At 51.5% G+C, this 16639-nt stretch overlaps 1 protein-coding gene across 1 annotated transcript in view; it reads left to right on the top strand.

Annotated features, from left to right (window-relative positions):
• The window catches only part of COL9A2 (collagen type IX alpha 2 chain), a 40984-nt gene extending 24658 nt beyond the window's left edge, over positions 1-16326 (top strand). Inside the window, exons 19-32 of the mRNA XM_073317498.2 lie at positions 576-629; positions 2009-2053; positions 2800-2853; positions 3570-3623; positions 4436-4489; positions 7205-7276; positions 8255-8290; positions 9297-9341; positions 10508-10540; positions 11537-11683; positions 13379-13433; positions 13528-13716; positions 14266-14343; positions 15064-16326. Coding sequence (XP_073173599.2) covers positions 576-629; positions 2009-2053; positions 2800-2853; positions 3570-3623; positions 4436-4489; positions 7205-7276; positions 8255-8290; positions 9297-9341; positions 10508-10540; positions 11537-11683; positions 13379-13433; positions 13528-13716; positions 14266-14343; positions 15064-15269 — 1122 coding nt within the window. The 3' untranslated portion in view covers positions 15270-16326. The remainder of the gene's footprint in view (positions 1-575; positions 630-2008; positions 2054-2799; positions 2854-3569; positions 3624-4435; positions 4490-7204; positions 7277-8254; positions 8291-9296; positions 9342-10507; positions 10541-11536; positions 11684-13378; positions 13434-13527; positions 13717-14265; positions 14344-15063) is intronic.
• The last annotated feature ends 313 nt before the right edge of the window (positions 16327-16639 follow it).

Genomic DNA, 16639 nt, shown 5'->3' with positions numbered 1-16639 from the left:
CCGAGTCTCTTGCCTTCAGTCTGCCGTGGCAGTGGGAATGAACGTGCACTGCGGGTCAGTTGAGTGCTTGCTGGAAACCAGGGGCGCTTGGCCAGCACAACAGGGCACTGCTACTCCTGGCTGCAGCCTGGGCCGGGATCGCCGCATCTTTGACCCTGACGAGTGCCGTGGGGTTTACCATCATCAGATGGATGCTGATGTGGCACATGGATGGTTCCCAGGAGAGCGCCCCCACTCTCCCCCCAATTGGTGACTTCAGACTGGGGTCACTGCAAGTGGGGTTGGGTGTTTATAGGGACCCAGAGTTTTTCTGTGTTGCTGGGAGTGCCCATGCCACCTCCTCTGTGGGGCCATTTCAAGCGAGGGGCTGCCCGGGACACTCTCTTATAACTGCCCCTGCATTGCAAATTCTCCCATTTTGGGGCACTCTCCCCTCATCCTGCTTGGAGCAGCAGAAGCTCTCGGGCCCTGTCCCCAAATCAGCCCATGTGTGCTGTGCTCTGCCAGCCCCCGATTGCCTCCAATTGCTTTGTTCTTTGCTGCCTCCCAGTAACGACTTGTCATGTCCCTTGCAGGGGAGCGCAGGGCAGCCCGGCCGCCCCGGGTCACCGGGCCACCGAGGATTAGCCGTAAGTATCGGAGCACAAGAGCCATCCCTAGCCAGACATTTCACTTGGGGCTGACCTCCCGTAACTGCTTCCCTGCTGCTGAATGCGCTTGGTACGCCAGGTAACGCATCTCTCCCGTGTTGCCCTGGGCGTTAGTGTTGTGCAGGATGCTGCAGCACTGGAGGACCGGCAGTGAAATGGTTAATCTGGAATCTCTTTTAACTACAAATCAACCTAAGCTGCCAATTTTGGACCCAGATCTGATTTTTCCCTCATCCAGCGGTGCTCAAATACGGCCCACGTCTTGTCCGAACTCCCACCTGAACGGTTACTCCATCTCTTCCGGTGCAGACGTTGGTGTAGTCAATAGTTGGAATGCCACTTGGTTCATTGTCCTGAGATTTCAGTCCCATCATTCTTCCTGCTTCACCTTCCTCAGACCTCTTTGCACTTTGATCCTGAGTCTGCTCTCACTTACACTCAGTGTAAATGAAGACTAACTCTGCCAAAGTTAGTGTAAAACTGCTGTAAGTCAGATCAGAAGGCACTGACCTCAGTGGACTCACTCCTCATTCACACACAGTGTAAGTGAGAGCAGAATCAGGTCTCAGTGGAGTTACTTCTGATTTACATGTCTGTGAAAGGAGAATCAAGCCCTTGGTTGAGACTAGCTTAAAATTTGGCCTTGAATTTTGAACAGGGTAAACTGGTTGAAGTCTATGTCCAGAACTCGAACCAAACATTTCTAGAAGTCCAGAAAAGTTCAGTTTAACTTTTTCGTCCTCCATTTTTGCCACTGCTTTGGTACTTCTGGATGGCGTTGGGGACTGGAAGCAGATGTGGAAAGATGCTGTGAGAGAGAACCTTTCTTATGGCATCTGCGGCCCATTCTGTTCCACCTTTATCAAAAGGCCACCTGGGTTTTGTTGGTCCCTGGTTGTCCAAGACAGGATTCATTGTACAGGAAGGCTGGTGCCAGAAGATTTCAGCTCAAGAGGTTTAAAGACTCTGAACTTTTGATCTTATTCAATCCAAGCCTTCTGAGATTTGTCCGTCCCTATGTTTGGCTTCTCATTATCTTTTGCCAGTTTTTGGCTTCTACACCCTGTGTACTCTATACATTAATCCAATCCTTAATTCTGCAGGGGGCTGGACGAGGTGACCTCTTGAGCCCTCATTTCTATGAGTCTGTGATTCCTTGAGGCTGTAATAACCCTGTTGCCCTGCGGGCTGAATTCCACTGACCAGCGCTAAGGTCCTGTAAATCAGACACTTCCCTTCCTTCAAGGGGGATCTCAAAGCTGCCAGGACTGTGTCTCAGGAACTGCCCATCCAAAATGCACATTACATACAGGCAGTCACTAATACAGGCAGTCACTAATCTGGTTTTGTTTCCCCAGGGTTTGCCAGGCCAACCTGGGGCCAAAGGTGGCCCAGGAGTTAAGGTGGGTGAAAAGAGCCTTTATGTAGCATGCTGGTACTGTCACCCTCTCTTCAAATGATATGCCCATCTGTATGGTCTCTGCAAGTTACATCTGTACACCTCTGGAGAATGGGATGGCATCCTTTGTGCACACAGGAACAAATCGCCCAGTAAATATAAATACAACCCCGCTGCAAATATCCTTGTCCTAGCTCATCGCTTGGACCATGTCACCCCTCTGTTGGTTCCCCCTTCTCCATCACCTCCAACATTACTTGTAATTGGCCTCATAGCCTATCCCTACCTACCTTTCATCTCTTGAGCTGTCAATTTCTAACTCCAGTCTGGCCCATGCTGCCAGCCTCCATCTGCCACTTGTTACATTTCCAACCAAGCCCCTTTGTGTTTTCTCCCATGCTGCCCCTCCCACTGGGGAAGAGCGCCCCCGTGAACACCTGCAAAATTACCTCATTATCTTCCCTCAGATCCCTGCTTAAAACTCTCCTTTGCCTTAATGGCTACAAAATCTTTGCAATGATTAAGCCACAGGTGTGCTGAGCCCACCGCCTATCATGGTTGTCTCATTGTTTCCTTGGGTTCCCCTCTTTGTCAGTCTGCCACTTGTCTTATGCTTAGACTATAAACTCTTCTGTTCCATGTCTGTGCAGCTCCTAGCACAATGGGGCCCTGCTCCATGACTGGGGCTTCTAGCCAGTAACAAGATACAAATAATACATACAATGAATCTTGTCTCTGGCTCATTGACAGGGTGAACCAGGTGCCCGTGGCCTTCCAGGAATCACCGGAGCCCCTGGGAAAATTGTAAGTAAAGAGACTCCGTCTGTTTATCCCTGTGACTCTCTGGCTCCCGTCCCATCAGCGCACGAGGGCGCTCTCGTCCGTCTTTGCTCGTGTTCGTTTTTCTTTGTCTCTCTATTAAGTTGACAACAAAATCGGATGCTTCCACCCCCGCCCCCTTCACTATTTGCAAAAGATCTGGAGCTGTGGCTCTGGCCGCATCTCCAAGCCCTGCGTGTCGGTCCCAGGGTCTGAGGTAAAGCCATGGAGGAGGCAGGGTGTTCAGTGGCTTTTTTTTTAATCCTACACCAACTTATAAAAAGAATGTCAGATCCAGGTCCAGTGCCATGTTCTCGGTTACCCAGAGCCCCGTGGGCCCTGCCCAGCCCCAGTGCCAAATTCTGTGACCCAGAAGCCCCTGTGGCCTGGTCATAGGTCCAGTTTAGCATTCCCTGATGCTCTGAATTAAACAGGGGGAATTAAAGGTCTGGCTTTGCTGCAAATGGCAGGTGCAGCTGGCAAGGAGGGGCACAGGGAAGTCACAGAATGCCAACCCCCACCACCATGTGATTTGCCTGTGGAAAGCACCCAAGGGCAAATGATTGCATCTGAGCACCAAGAGAGGTGATAGGCAGCTGCCGCCCCTGTGTAACTCCAGCAGATCTCTAGCTGAGTGGCAGGAGGCAGTGCTGTTCTATCACAGTCCAATAGTCAGGCCCTGCTCTGGATTCTTTTTTCAGGGGGAACTTGGACCTCCAGGTGAGCCAGGGCCACAAGGTATCCCCGGGGTGAAGGTAAGTCTAGAAAGTCACAAGGGAATGTGAGCCAGAGTTCCTGAGTTCTCTGCTGGCTTTGGCAGGGAGTGTCATGTTGCGTAAGAGAATAATAGTTAGACCAGGAACGAGGATTCCTGGGTTCTGTTCCTCGATCTGGGTGGGAATGTGTTTGAGTGCTTAGACAATGGAAGTCGGGACTCCTGGGTTCGATCCTTGGCTCACCGTGTGACCCTTGGCAAGTCCCTGCCCCATCCATGCCTCAGTTTCCCCATCTGTAAACTGGGTCTATCCCATACCCCTTCACATGGGGGTAATGAGGCTTAATCCGTTAATGTTTGTACCTTGCTTTGAGAACTGCGGATGAAAGGGACTCTAGAAGGGCAAACATTATTACAGTGTCTGGCAGCCATGCACCCTGGGGGAGTCCCTGCATCTGGGATCTGCCTGTGGGAAGAGTGGGACCGGAATGGGGAAAGGGCAATAGCTGAGGGCATTGCAAGCACAGGTGTGGAACCCAGCCTGCTCATGCAAGCTCGCCCCATCTCCCCCTCCTACAGCCCTTTCCCCAGAGTGCCTAGGCCTGGGGAAAGGGGAAGGCAAGCTGGAGTGAACCCCGTGTTCGTGGGATGCCAGGTAGCATCCCTGCACCCTCTCCTGGGTATTTAGGAGGGTGCTGTGGGGGTGGGGGTGTAGGCAGCACGGGTGCAGGCAAAGGAGGGTTGCGTGGAAGGCGGGGATGAAGTGATGTGGAGAGATTAGCCAGGTGGTACAAGAAGGGCGCAGACAGACCTGGCTATTCCAAATGGGTCTGTTTTCTTTCCTCTCTGCAGGGCGATCGGGGAGAGCGGGGCCCGGTGGGTCCCCAAGGCCTCCAGGGGAAAGTGGTGAGTGTGGCTTTGATTGATCGCATTTGTGTGCGCGCGCGAAGATCCAGAGCCAGAAGCTGGGAAAGGAAACGGCACTTTACCCTTTCCTCCTCCCCAACCCGGGCATCTGCACCCAGCAAAAACCTAGTGTCCAGGGCTTGAGCTCAGGGAACCGGTTTTTCCAACCCCCCCGGATGGCTCAGTGCAGGGGATTGCACTGCTTGGATCGGGTTGGTAGCCAGAGAAGGGTCACCGTAGGACCCAGTGGGCATCCCCAGTCAGGTCTGCTGAGATCACCAGTGGAAGGGAGGTTTCTTACCACTCGCTGCAAGGCCAATGTAGTGGTAGAAGGGCCTGCAAAGTGAATGGCCAGCAAAGCCGCTCTTCGGATTTGGGGTCCAGAATCAGCATGTGCAGGGAGGGGATCAACAGAGCAGGAAGAGTCAGCTCGGTGTGCAGCTCCCAGGCTGGGCCGGGCACTCCAGTATCTCCGTATCATTTGGAAGCTGCAGAGGTTTCACCTACATTGCTCAGAGGGAGAAGAAATCGGCAGTGTGACCTTGGCACATCTCTGATGGTGGCCTGCACTGCAATTACTTTCCAAGGCTGTTTGCCAAGGTAGGAGTTGGGCATGTTCCCAATGAATCCCTCAATGCCACACACATCCTGCTTGTCCCTGCCCAGCTCAGATGCACTGTGCTGCACACGGGAGCACAGGATGGATGGGGACCCAGATGCTGAAGCATGGCAGTTAAGCTACTTATGGAAGGGAGGAATGTCTTAGCAGGAAGGGGTTAATCCTGTATCTCCTATCATAATCCACCCACACCTTGCCCCTAGGCACTCACACCCCTAGGTGGTGTGGTCTAGAGGATAGTGCACTGGACTAGGACTCAGGAGCTCTGGGTTCCATTCATGGCCTTTTGGGTGACCCTCAGCAAGTCACAGCCCCGCTCCGTGCCTCAATTTCCCCATCTGTAAAACGGGGATGCTGCTGCTGATCTACAAAACGTGTTTTGAGATGTTCTGATGTAAAGTGCTGTTTAAGAGCTAGGGGTCGTGACTAGTATTTTATGCCCTCAGCACAGGAGAGCAAGGAAGCCAGACATGCAATGGACTCGCGACTTCCTATGGCTCAGGGCAGGGGGCTGCGCTTTGTGGTTATCCACACTTGTGCCTACATGTAGGCGCCAAGTAGCCCTCGGAGTTGTGCTGGAGGGCAGCACACAGATTGGCTTCTCTGCAGCACACAGATGTTTTGCATGTGCCACGGAAGACCCATGCCTGGAAAGGTTTGGCCTTTGCACACCAGGGTGCATTTTGAAAGAACTAGCATGTGCACTAATTGGGAGGGAGGCATAAGTTTGGCTCAGACCCCAGGACGATCCCCCCCCCCCCCCCGAGCAGTTTAACATGAAGGAGCGACTGAGCCAGCCCAGCCCCTGCTGCGAGTGGCCAGACAGGGTGAGGGGATTAGGCAGCAGGAGAGAATCACTTGGGGATTAACGGCCCACAGGAACCGACTGTGTGTTTTCAACCAAAGCGGGGAGTGGGTCTCCTCCCCAGCCCAGAGAGAGAAGGACACACAGCAGGGAGTGTGTTTTTCTGCTCTTGGGCAGTTTATAACTGCAGGGTGGGCTCTAAAGCACCCCCCCTCCTTTTTCTGAGATAAATCATCTGGGAGCAAGAGCGTCCCCTCCTGGAGGACAGATTCCATCTCGGCTCTTCGCCCTGCAGGGTTTAACAGAGACTGTAAGAAAAGGCTATTTTGGGAGAGCAGGAGAGACCTTCCCATTTCCTGGGCTCATCTCAAAGACACAAGAGGTTGAGAGGAAACCCCCCCCACCCCGCTTTCTTTAACAAGTTGAATAGGAAACTCCATTTAAATGGGGCTACGGCTGTTAAATGATTGACAGGGAACCACAGTGTCCTGCAGCTGCTAGGATGCACAGCCCGGAAATGAGAGTTAGGTTCTAAAGGCCTGTGAGGATCTGGGCCTCATCGCTTTGCTTGATCCGGGAAGACCCAGGATCGTGCTGTAAATGCCCAGCCAGCCGGAGCTTGGGTGATTCTAAGAGGGAGGCCGAAGGATCTTCTCCCTCTTGGCATGCAGGATGCAAAGGAAACACAGGCCATGCCACTCACAGGGGTCTCTCCTCCTGTCAGTGGTCACTAGAGGATGAACACATGCATGGAGGGGTGGATTAGCCTCTCCTGGGCACATCAGCATGTTGTGCTGTGTTCATGGGAGTTACACGTGCAGGCGGAAAGGAGAGCAGTCCCCTTGGAGTTCTGTGCCTGAGGTTTCCACAAACACGTCGTGGTACAGACCGATGGGCTCCCTATGTCTGGGCAGCATCTGGGACACGCTGCACTGGGTGCAGGAGGCCCTGCTTTACTGCTCCCACCAGCACGAGGGGGAAAGCTGGGGTTAGGGGGTCCAGTGGCTCTGCAGTCTAGAATACACTCATTCATTCACTATCTATCTTACTGTAGCCTCAACATAGCTGCACCCAATTCAAATGAATAGCCGCAAATTTCTCTTGGCCCTGCTCTAGTCACCAGAGCTGCCACCCCCCTCCCCGCTGAAGGTCTGTGTCTTTCCTACTGCTGGTTTCACCCACACTTCTTTCTTTCTTTCTTTCTTTCTTTCTTTCTTTCTTTCTTTCTTTCTTTCTTTCTTTCTTTCTTTCTTTCTTTCTTTCTTTCTTTCTTTCTTTCCTTGATTTCCAGGGATCGAAAGGCGAGCAAGGTCCTCCAGGGATCCCAGGGCCACAGGGCCTGCCAGGTGTCAAAGGAGACAAGGTAACATCATGAAATTTCTGACTGGGGACAAGATGGTGATGAGGGCTGAGGCGAAGAGCAAAGCTTAGAAGGGAGATGAGATCCACTAGGGACCTCCCCATGAAGATTTAATCTGTCAGCAAAAATTGAGGTTACCGTGATGGGGACTGTAGAAACCCTGCAGACAGATAGATACAGTGGATGTGGTGAGTGGGTGGATGCAGCTGATGGATGAATGGATGGATACTGTGGGAATGGGAATGTCTATGTGGCCCGAGGATATGCTTTCCCGGCGCAGGTGAAGGCTGGGCTCAGATCCCAGTGCCAGCAGATCTTCCTCGCTTTGCCTCCTGCAGTTTGACGGGCTGGGTTGGCTCCTCCTGCCTCATGCAGTGGAATGGCAATGAACTTGCCCAGGCAGTCCTTTACAGTCACATTTTAGCTCAGCTCATCCCTAATTTACTAGCCCAGTCAGGAACATGGAGGCTTGATCCTAAACCAGTTGGAGTCATGGGAAAGTTTCCTATTGGCTTCAATGGGCATTGGATGGTTCAGGCCCAGACACACTGAAGTGGCTTAAAATGTGAGCGCAAATGAATGCTGAGGTAGCCCTGAGCCTGCAGTTGTTTGAACCCACAAACATGGAGACCCCATGAAGGCCTGGCTGAAAAGTTGGCCCCAAGGCCCAGTTTTAATGGAAGGAGTAAGTGGCTTTATTCACAACATTCAGGCTGGCTAGATAGCTAGGTGGAACCAGCCACAGCACTTGGTCTGGTGTAACCCAGGAAGGAGATTTTAGGGAGGCTGTTATTTTGGTTGTCCAAAGTCCTGGTTAGAAAGATGTTGCGGGATCTTTCTGCCCCCCGCATAGTGTGTGACCTCCCCACACCCATTCTGCCTCTGATGTAAAACACTGATGGTGCAACACACCTTGTCTTCTTGGGTGAAGACACAGCCGTGGCATCCCCGGTCCTGATTGTTCTCTGCTCTCTTGTCTAGGGCTCCCCAGGAAAAATTGGATCCAAAGGCGACATCGTAAGTAATTGACCTTCTTACTGCTCTGGGGAGCTGACTCCGTTGGGGTTGGGACTGTGGGCTGGAGAGATACTGGCCACTGTATTTCCCAGGTGGGGAGCACATTTGTAATGACCTTCTTTTCTAGAACAACCTGAGCAATCCATAGCTCAGTGGCTTGGATCCTGTGTCACCATCATTGTGTGTTAAATCCTAAGTGGCTCCCTGGAAGTGTGGCTCTTAGCTGTGTGTCATGCTGGGGTTCCTGGAGCCTTTAATACAGTACACGCAAACTCAGCAGCAAAGCCAAGAGCCTAGCCAGTTTGCAGGATTCACTTGGCATTGCTGAGCACTGAGCAGAAATTAACTCCGTTCCCACAGATCGTATCCCAGCATGCACTGAGTCTCATGTAAAATCCTCTCTGGGAGTTAGTTTAAAGTCTTGGTCAGGAAAAGGAAGGGCACAAGGGTTTAGGACCTGCCACACTGGCACTGGGTCATCAACTTCTGGTGTTCTCCTCCCAACAGTGACTGGTACCAGATGCTTCAGAGGATGCATCTGGCCAATTATTCAGTGCTGCACCTGGGGGTGGACATTTTCCTTCCTGACCACTGTGATGCTTGACTTTCTCCCTACTGTCTGAGGTGTTGCCTATCACAACATGGCTAATCCTTGAGCTAGACCCATGGAATAGTTCCCGTTTCTTTATAATCTTCATGCAGAGCCAGGCTTTTAAACACTGGCCTCTGGTTTGTTGCTCATTTTATAGGCACAGCAAATTATTGACTGTAATGTCGGTATTTTAGATCTCCAGTGACTTGATTGTATCCACAAATCAGGAACTTGCCCAATTCAGTGACCTAGAGCATCTGCAAACAATTGGAAATGCAAAATTGCAGGCCTCAAGCCAGAGACTTGGTTAAGCTGAAAAGATGGCCCTGGATGCATGACTGAGATTGTTCTCCCCAGGGTGGGAGGGAGAGGAGGAGGCATCACATGGACTGACTTGGTTTTCCTTCCCTCTAGGGAGACCCTGGCGTGGAAGGCCTTCCCGGGGAGAAGGGGGAGAAGGTAAGGTACTCTCTGGACAAGGCTTCCTCCTGGGCTGTCGGTGTGTGTGTGTCTGTGATGCCATCATGATACACCAGCATTACTGAGCCAAGCCACAGCACACCTTGCTACACCAGGGTGCAGCATCCTGATGTTACATTGGCCCCATTGGCTGCTTTAGGGCATGACAGCATTTCCGGGGGCTCCTTCTTGAAATCTAGAGGATCCTTCAACAATCAGGGCAGATGCTGACCCTGTTGCTGCCCTGGTACTATTCAATATTCTCATTAATGACTTGGATAATGGAGTGGAGAGTATGCTTATAAATGCTGCAGATGACAGCCAGCTGGGAGGGGTTGCTAGCACTTTCGAGGACAGGATTGGAATTTGAAAGGACCTTGACAAAGTGGAGAATTGGTCTGAAATCAACAAGATGAAATTCAATGAAGACAAGTGCAAAGTCCTCCACTTAGGAAGGAAATATCAAATGCACAACTACAAAATGGAAACTAGCTGGCTAGGTGATAGTCCTGCTGAAAACGATCTGGGGGTTCTAGAAGATCACAAATCGAATGTGAGCCAAGAGCGTGATGCTGTCGCGAAAAAGGCAAATATCATTCTGGGGTGTATTAACAGGAGTGTCGGAGGTAAGACACAGGAGGTGAGGCCTCGGCTGGAGTCCTGTGTCCAGTTTTTTGACTTTAGGAAAGATGTGGACAAATTGGAAAGAGTCTGGAGGTGGGCAACAAAGATGCTAACATGTTTAGGAAACCTGACCTATGAGGAAAGGTTAAAAAAAGACGGAGGTGGGACCTGATAACTGCTATAGGGAGGATGGTGATCAATTGTCCTACCTCCAGTGGACAGGGAGAACAAGAAGTAACGGGCTGAATTTGCAGCAAGGGAAATTTGTTAGATCTGAGGAAAAACTTTCCAGCTCTAAGGAGGTTATGGAATCCTCGTCACTGGAGGTTTTTGAGAACAGCTTAGGCAAACACCTGTCCGGGAAGGTCCAGGTTCACCTGGTCCTGCCTCAACACAGGGGGCTGGACTTGATGACTTCTCAAGGTTCCTTTCAGCCCGACACTCTCATTGTTCTGTGATCTCCCCGGGGAGGGTGCTGAGCGGTAACACAAGGGCTCGTGGCTGTATCTGCCAACCACATTCACTTTCTCCTCTATTCCTAGGGGGAGTCAGGCGAGCCAGGACCAAAGGGCCAGGTGAGTAACTGTGAATTTAGGAGTTAACAACTCGCTGCCCCTCCGCTCTCAGCTTTCCCTCCGGATAGCCCTTCATGGCTCATTTCATCACTGGATGGAGTCTGCGTGGGTTGGTGGAGGTCAGGCAGGAACTCTTCTCTCCCTGTAATTGTTCTAAGAGATTCCGAAAACTGGGCAATTATGAGGAACCAGGATGGACTCAGTATGGCATGATCCTGTTTCAGTTCCATGGGCCAAGCTTCTTAGTGGTCTGTGGATGATCTGAGTCCAGGGCCATCCCACATCGCCAGCCGATGCTGCTGAAAGATCCATAGGCACTTGATGTCCAGGTCCCACGGGAGAAAGGCCTGCGTTGCATTAAGCTTCATTGTCACCACTAAACCTCCTTGCTGGAACTTCAGCAGAGAGGCCAAGGGCCGAATGGGGCGAAGGCGTCTGAGCTCCAGGCTGGGTCCCTTTGGGTCAGGGTTGAGAAACACGTCAGCAGAGGTTGGCTTGGGGGATGCGTGTCTCTCATGTGGACACACAGAAGACCTCATGCTCCAGGGATCCTGGCACTTCTTGGGAGCTGTAGATTTACAGGGACAGGAGAAGAATAAGCCTAGACACCTGATTTCATGAAACCAGCTGTTTTAAAGAATAGAAGGCCCGATCCTCAGCTGATGTGAATGGGCATAACTCTGTGGAACTCAGTGAAGCTTCATGGATTGATGCCAGTTGAGGACTGAACCCAAGTCCTGTGTGTTTTGCTCTCTGGTGGGAGGGTGAATATGTTTCTGTTAGTGAGAGAGAGACCTCAGCCACCATATTCAGACCAGGATCCAAATGCCCCCTACAGTCAGCTTCAGGCTTTTGGGCCAGCCTGTTGTACAGCCAGCTATCAAATCTGGATTCCCCTAAAGTGCTGACCTTCAGGATCGGCTCCCTCTTTAGCGTCCAGACCAATTGGCCTGAGATTATCCTGTTGCTGACCCCCTCTCTGTGTGTGCATCGCAGCAAGGTGTCCACGGTGAGCCTGGCTTTACTGGCCCCACTGGGGATGCAGGGTCACCTGGCATGAGAGGTTACCCAGGACCCCCAGGCCCTCGAGGGCTCAACGGAGAGCGCGGTGTGCCAGGAATGCCGGGGCAGCAAGGCGTGTCGGTGAGTAACTCCCTGTCCCGTACCCTGGCTGGGCCCCTTACATGTCTCAGGGTGAAATGTATCTTAAATCCATAGGGCCATCACTGAGATTAACCCTCTGGTCCCCTGGTGGGGATGGGTGGGGAGATGCAATGAAACCAGCCAGAGCTTTGTCTCATAATTTAGCTCTACAAAGGGGGGCGGGATCTGGGCCTGACCCCGCTCCACTGACATGAATAGCCAGAGCTGCACTGACATCAGTGGACCAGGAGCAGCTGCTGCTTGGCCAAAGGTACAGGCTGGAGGGTCCTAAGCAGTAGGAGCCAGGCAGGTAGGTATCTTTACTAGGATTTAGGCAACCGTGCCCTCTTATGGCCAATACTGAGCACTGCAAGGACAGGCCCAGCTGGCTGAATCATTGGGTTACTGGAGAGATCACAAGGGGTGGACTTTTTTTTTTTCCCCCTTCTCCCCGTGTCTCTTGAGCAAATGCTTCAAATGCTGGTTTTATGTGGAAGGAGTGACTCCGGGAAGGCTGGGGAGTTGTATTTCCACCTGAAAATGTGAGCTGGTGCCAAAGGTTTAGCTGCTGTTGGACTTGAGGCTCCCTCTTGCCATAGGCAGCGGGTTAAAACTTGCTGCTGGTGATAATCGTAGCAGCTATTATGGATAGCACAGGCCCCTTGGGACGGAGGAGAAGGGGCTTGCTGGTGCACAGGCCTAGTCAATAGGGTTAAACAAGGGATGTGTTTCCTCCTCCCTGCCATGTGCATATGTTCAGAGCACCTTGGAAATGTCTGTTCATTGTTGCTCTGGGTGTTTCACCCCCGACATGAGGTCTCTGCACTACCTAAGTCTTCAATATAGGGCTGAAGCGAGTCTTAAGTGAGGCCTCGGCCTTGTGCTGGATCCTCTGCATGGGGGGGGGGGATTTTGCCCTAAGTTTACAGATTTAGGGGGGAAAAAATCTGCAACAACAAATCCTCAGCCTGCAGGTCAGACCGAGCTGGAGGATCTGGGGCTTGCCCCTTAGCTTAGGGCTTCTCAGCCTTCTCCATTTCCACCACCGGATCTCCATCGTGTTCAGCAGCGTGAGATGGACAGGGTGGTCATGATCCCTGACACCTGCTGGGGTCCCCCAGGGAGAGATCTTCCCCTCCCTAGCTAGCAGCAGGTCATTCAAGGGGCAGTGGTAATGGCCTGGAGCCAGGTTTCCACTGGGCAATGCTCCTCACCAATAGGTGTGTTCGGTTCTATTCGCAGCCAGCACATGGCATGTTAGTGTGTAGGACACATGGCTGGTTTGCCAGCCACTGCATCTCTGGGCTTGCAATTACAGCTCCCCACCCAGACCCTGAACACGCACAAGTTCCCTACAGCTGAGCCTATGTGGAGCCAAGAGTGGGGGTCGGGGATGGCCTGGGAAGTCCTTGTGGGCCCCAGTTGGAGAACCCCTGTGTTAGAATACTACAGTCCTGCCAGGGGAGATGATCCGTCCAGTGGCTGCTGGGTTACCAGGCTCCAGAACAGTAGCAGACCCTCTTGATTGTGTTAGTGGGGGCAGCCTAGCCAGTGGGGCGCCCCATGCAATGCAACTGAACTCACATCACCAGATAGGGTGGGGTTGGCCCTGCAGCGAGCAGCTGGGAAAGAGCATTAGTCTCTGTTTAGCAGGCAGCCGAATCTCTGAGCGTCTCTCCTGTCTCCTGCTCTCAGGGCCGGGATGCCGGGGACCAGCATATAGTTGATGTGGTCTTGAAGATGCTGCAAGGTGAGTAGAAGCATGGGCCTCACCCCCTCCCACCCGGACGGGGGGAACCCCTGCTGAGCCCCCCACCACAATGCTCCCTGCGTCTGCCTTACAGAGCAGCTGGCAGAGCTGGCAGTGAGCGCCAAGAGAGCAGCACTGGGCGGAGCAGGCGTGATGGGGCCGCCCGGGCCCCCGGGCCCCCCTGGATCACCGGGTGAACAAGGCCCACATGGGCACGCTGGACCCCGCGGCATCCCGGGTATTCTAGGAGCCCCGGGGCAGATTGGCAATACCGGACCCAAAGGTGAGTGAGGCACCAGCTCCACTGCCTTGAGACGGGGGATCATTGGGGATCAGAGGGAAGGGGCTGCCCTCTTCTTGCCCCCTCCTCTCCTGATTAGAAACTGCCGTTGCAAATAAAACATTGACAAAATTTGGCCATTTTCCCCCCAAAATTGATGTTTTTGGGTTTTTTTTTTGTTAAAACACTTTTTTCATTCCCCCCAGGTTGTGCTTTGTTTATATAATCCCCAATGGGCATTTTTGATTGGTCAGCATAGTCACGTGATGGGATTTTCAAAACCATTTTTCCCCCTCGAACGACCCCTGTATATTCTGCTAGCTGGACCCCGGATCTTATTTTGCTGTCTCTGTGTAGACTCAGGCTCCCTTGGGACAAACACAAACACGCACACGCATGGGCTGACTTCTCCTCTTCCTTCTCGGCATCCCATCGTCACTGAGTTCTCTTCTGGCCCTGCACAGTTGCTGCCTCCCAGGTCCTCTCCTTGGACACATTAAGCCATCACTTTTACGCTGCAGTCACAACAAATCTCCCCCTTTTTTCACGCAGGGAAACGAGGGGAGAAAGGAGAGCGTGGCGAGGTCGGGCGTGGACATCAGGGTATGCCGGGACCACCAGGCATCCCAGGTAGGCTCGTTGCTGAACTCTGACACCCCTATTCTGATGTTTGGGAGCGGAAGGTTAAGAGGACAGAGGCTACTCCCTGTGACATAGACTCATTCTCTGTCCTGATCAGTGGCACCCCCAGCTGTTGCGGTCCTGGACTCCCCTCATGCCTCTCTGCCAATGCCCCTCCATCCTTATTCACATTCCCGACCCCCAGTTATCCCGGTCCTGGGCCCCCAACAGCTCTGCCAATGTACCACAGTCCTGACCAACAGCCCCTCTACTGTTCCCATCCTCAGGCCCCCTCACACAGCTCTGTGGATGAACCCCAGTCCTGAGCAGCCCAATGACACCAGCCAGTAACTGCCTGTCCTCCCAGCTCAGCAGACATTGTCTTCTTGCTCAGGGCAGGGCTCAGATATAGGAACCCGTGAGGCCTCCAATAGGAAGATGTCAAGATACTTGCTTGCTTAAAACTTCACTTGATGTTTATGGCTAACAGTCTCCTGACCAATGAGAGAGTCCCAGAGTGTGACTTTTCCCCCCGGCAGGAAGTTCATTGATTTCAGTGGGAGTTAATTGTACCCTGCCTGGGAAGAACTGGACACTTTCCCTAAGTGCAGCCCAATCCAAAAACTAGTGAGAATCTTTGCATTGACTTCAGTGGGCTTTTGAGTCAGGTGAGAGGGACCTGTCCTGGAATATACACCACTGGACACTGAGTGTTTCCTCTCATTCTAGGTCTCCCTGGCATTTCTGGACATGCCATCAATGGCAAAGATGGAGATCGAGGGTCCCCTGGAGTCCCTGGAGAAGCAGGCCGGCCTGGTTTACCTGGGCCTGCTGGTCTTCCTGGATTCTGTGAGCTGGCCGCCTGTTTAGGAGCCTCTGCATTCACCTCAGGGCGCCTGACCGAACCAGGCACCATCAAGGGACCTTCGTACTGAGTGACATGTGCCAGCATCCTTGGGGGAAATGAAAACGGGAACTTTTATAGACCAAGCTGGCAACACACCATCAAGACATGGCCAGGCCGGGGCTGGGAACCAAAGAAATGGGGAACTCCGAACACATGAAAACAAGATAGATGATATGCCTATATGCTTGGGTATCAAAACCATCCATGCTCTTCTGGTATGAAGATGGCACTTGGCCAACCTGAGAAAACCCAAACAAGGGGAATAAAAGGCACCAATGGGGATTTAATTATAAATGCTCAGATACCTTGGACTGTGGCAGGGCAAAGATCCAGAGGAACAAAGGAGTGGGGGGAGAAGGGGTGGTTTACTCCAATATTTTGTACTTAGTATTAGGGTCCATTAATTACCTCATTATGATTTTCCACACCATTCTAAAGTAAATAAATGGCCTTTTATTAATATTCTCTTATTCTTTGATGTTATATTTGGAGGGGAGGAGGGTTTATTGTTGTGTCTGCCCTTTTTTGGTGCTATTTTTAAGGGACAAAATAATTGTGGTTTAATATTTAACTGAATCACCAGATCAGTGTCAGGCGCACCCCGAGCTGTAAATCTTTGTAAAATAGGATTGTTTTATAAATAAGAATGAATAAAAAAGACCAACTTTTAAAAAACAAATGGACAATAAAATCAAGATGGAACGTTAATGAACTTAATCAATGCGTTGATTTCTTTGAACAAAATAGGGGTTTGTTGGTTTGTTTTTTAAACAAAACAAAACACAACTGTTTTGTTGTTACTGTTATTTTATTATTATTTTTGGTGGGTGCCTACAGGGTTAAGTACCCTCCCTGTTGAAATTATTCCAGCCTCTTGATTAACTTCATTAACAAGAGTTTTTTATTTTGTGTGTGTTGGGGAGATGGTGTGGCTCTTCTTGGGTGGGGTGTATGTGTGTGTGAGAGAGAGAGGTTGAGTTTCAGGAGCTGTCCAAGGTGCCGACCCAAAAGAGTCTCAAATTCCAAGTGGCAATACTGTTTACATTTGATACCCTGTGTGTTAGACTGTAATAAACTTGCACAGCTGTCCACAAAATAAAGGTAATTGGTGGAATTATTTTTTGTTGGATTTAGATGGGCAGAAGTTTAATTTTTTTTGTTTCTAGTCCTAATTTTCCCTGTTATTAAGTTGATTCTTGTGCTGGTGACAGACCCCTGGAGACTAAAGTCCTCCCTTCATCCAGAGCAACTACAGAGTCTTGGCATCAGCCAGGCATGCTCTGTTCACATTGCCCCACCACTGTCCCTCAGCTGCAGGGATCATCTGTAGGAGAGAAAGGGCCGTGCAATCTCCATGACCCATTCAATCACTGGTCTTGCTCCCTTAAAAAATAATTA

This window comes from Lepidochelys kempii, chromosome 19 (genome assembly GCF_965140285.1).
Source record: "Lepidochelys kempii isolate rLepKem1 chromosome 19, rLepKem1.hap1, whole genome shotgun sequence".
NCBI lineage: Eukaryota > Metazoa > Chordata > Testudines > Cheloniidae > Lepidochelys > Lepidochelys kempii.
The sequence above is the reverse complement of the archived record's forward strand: the minus strand, read 5'-3'. Positions and strand labels throughout refer to the sequence as shown.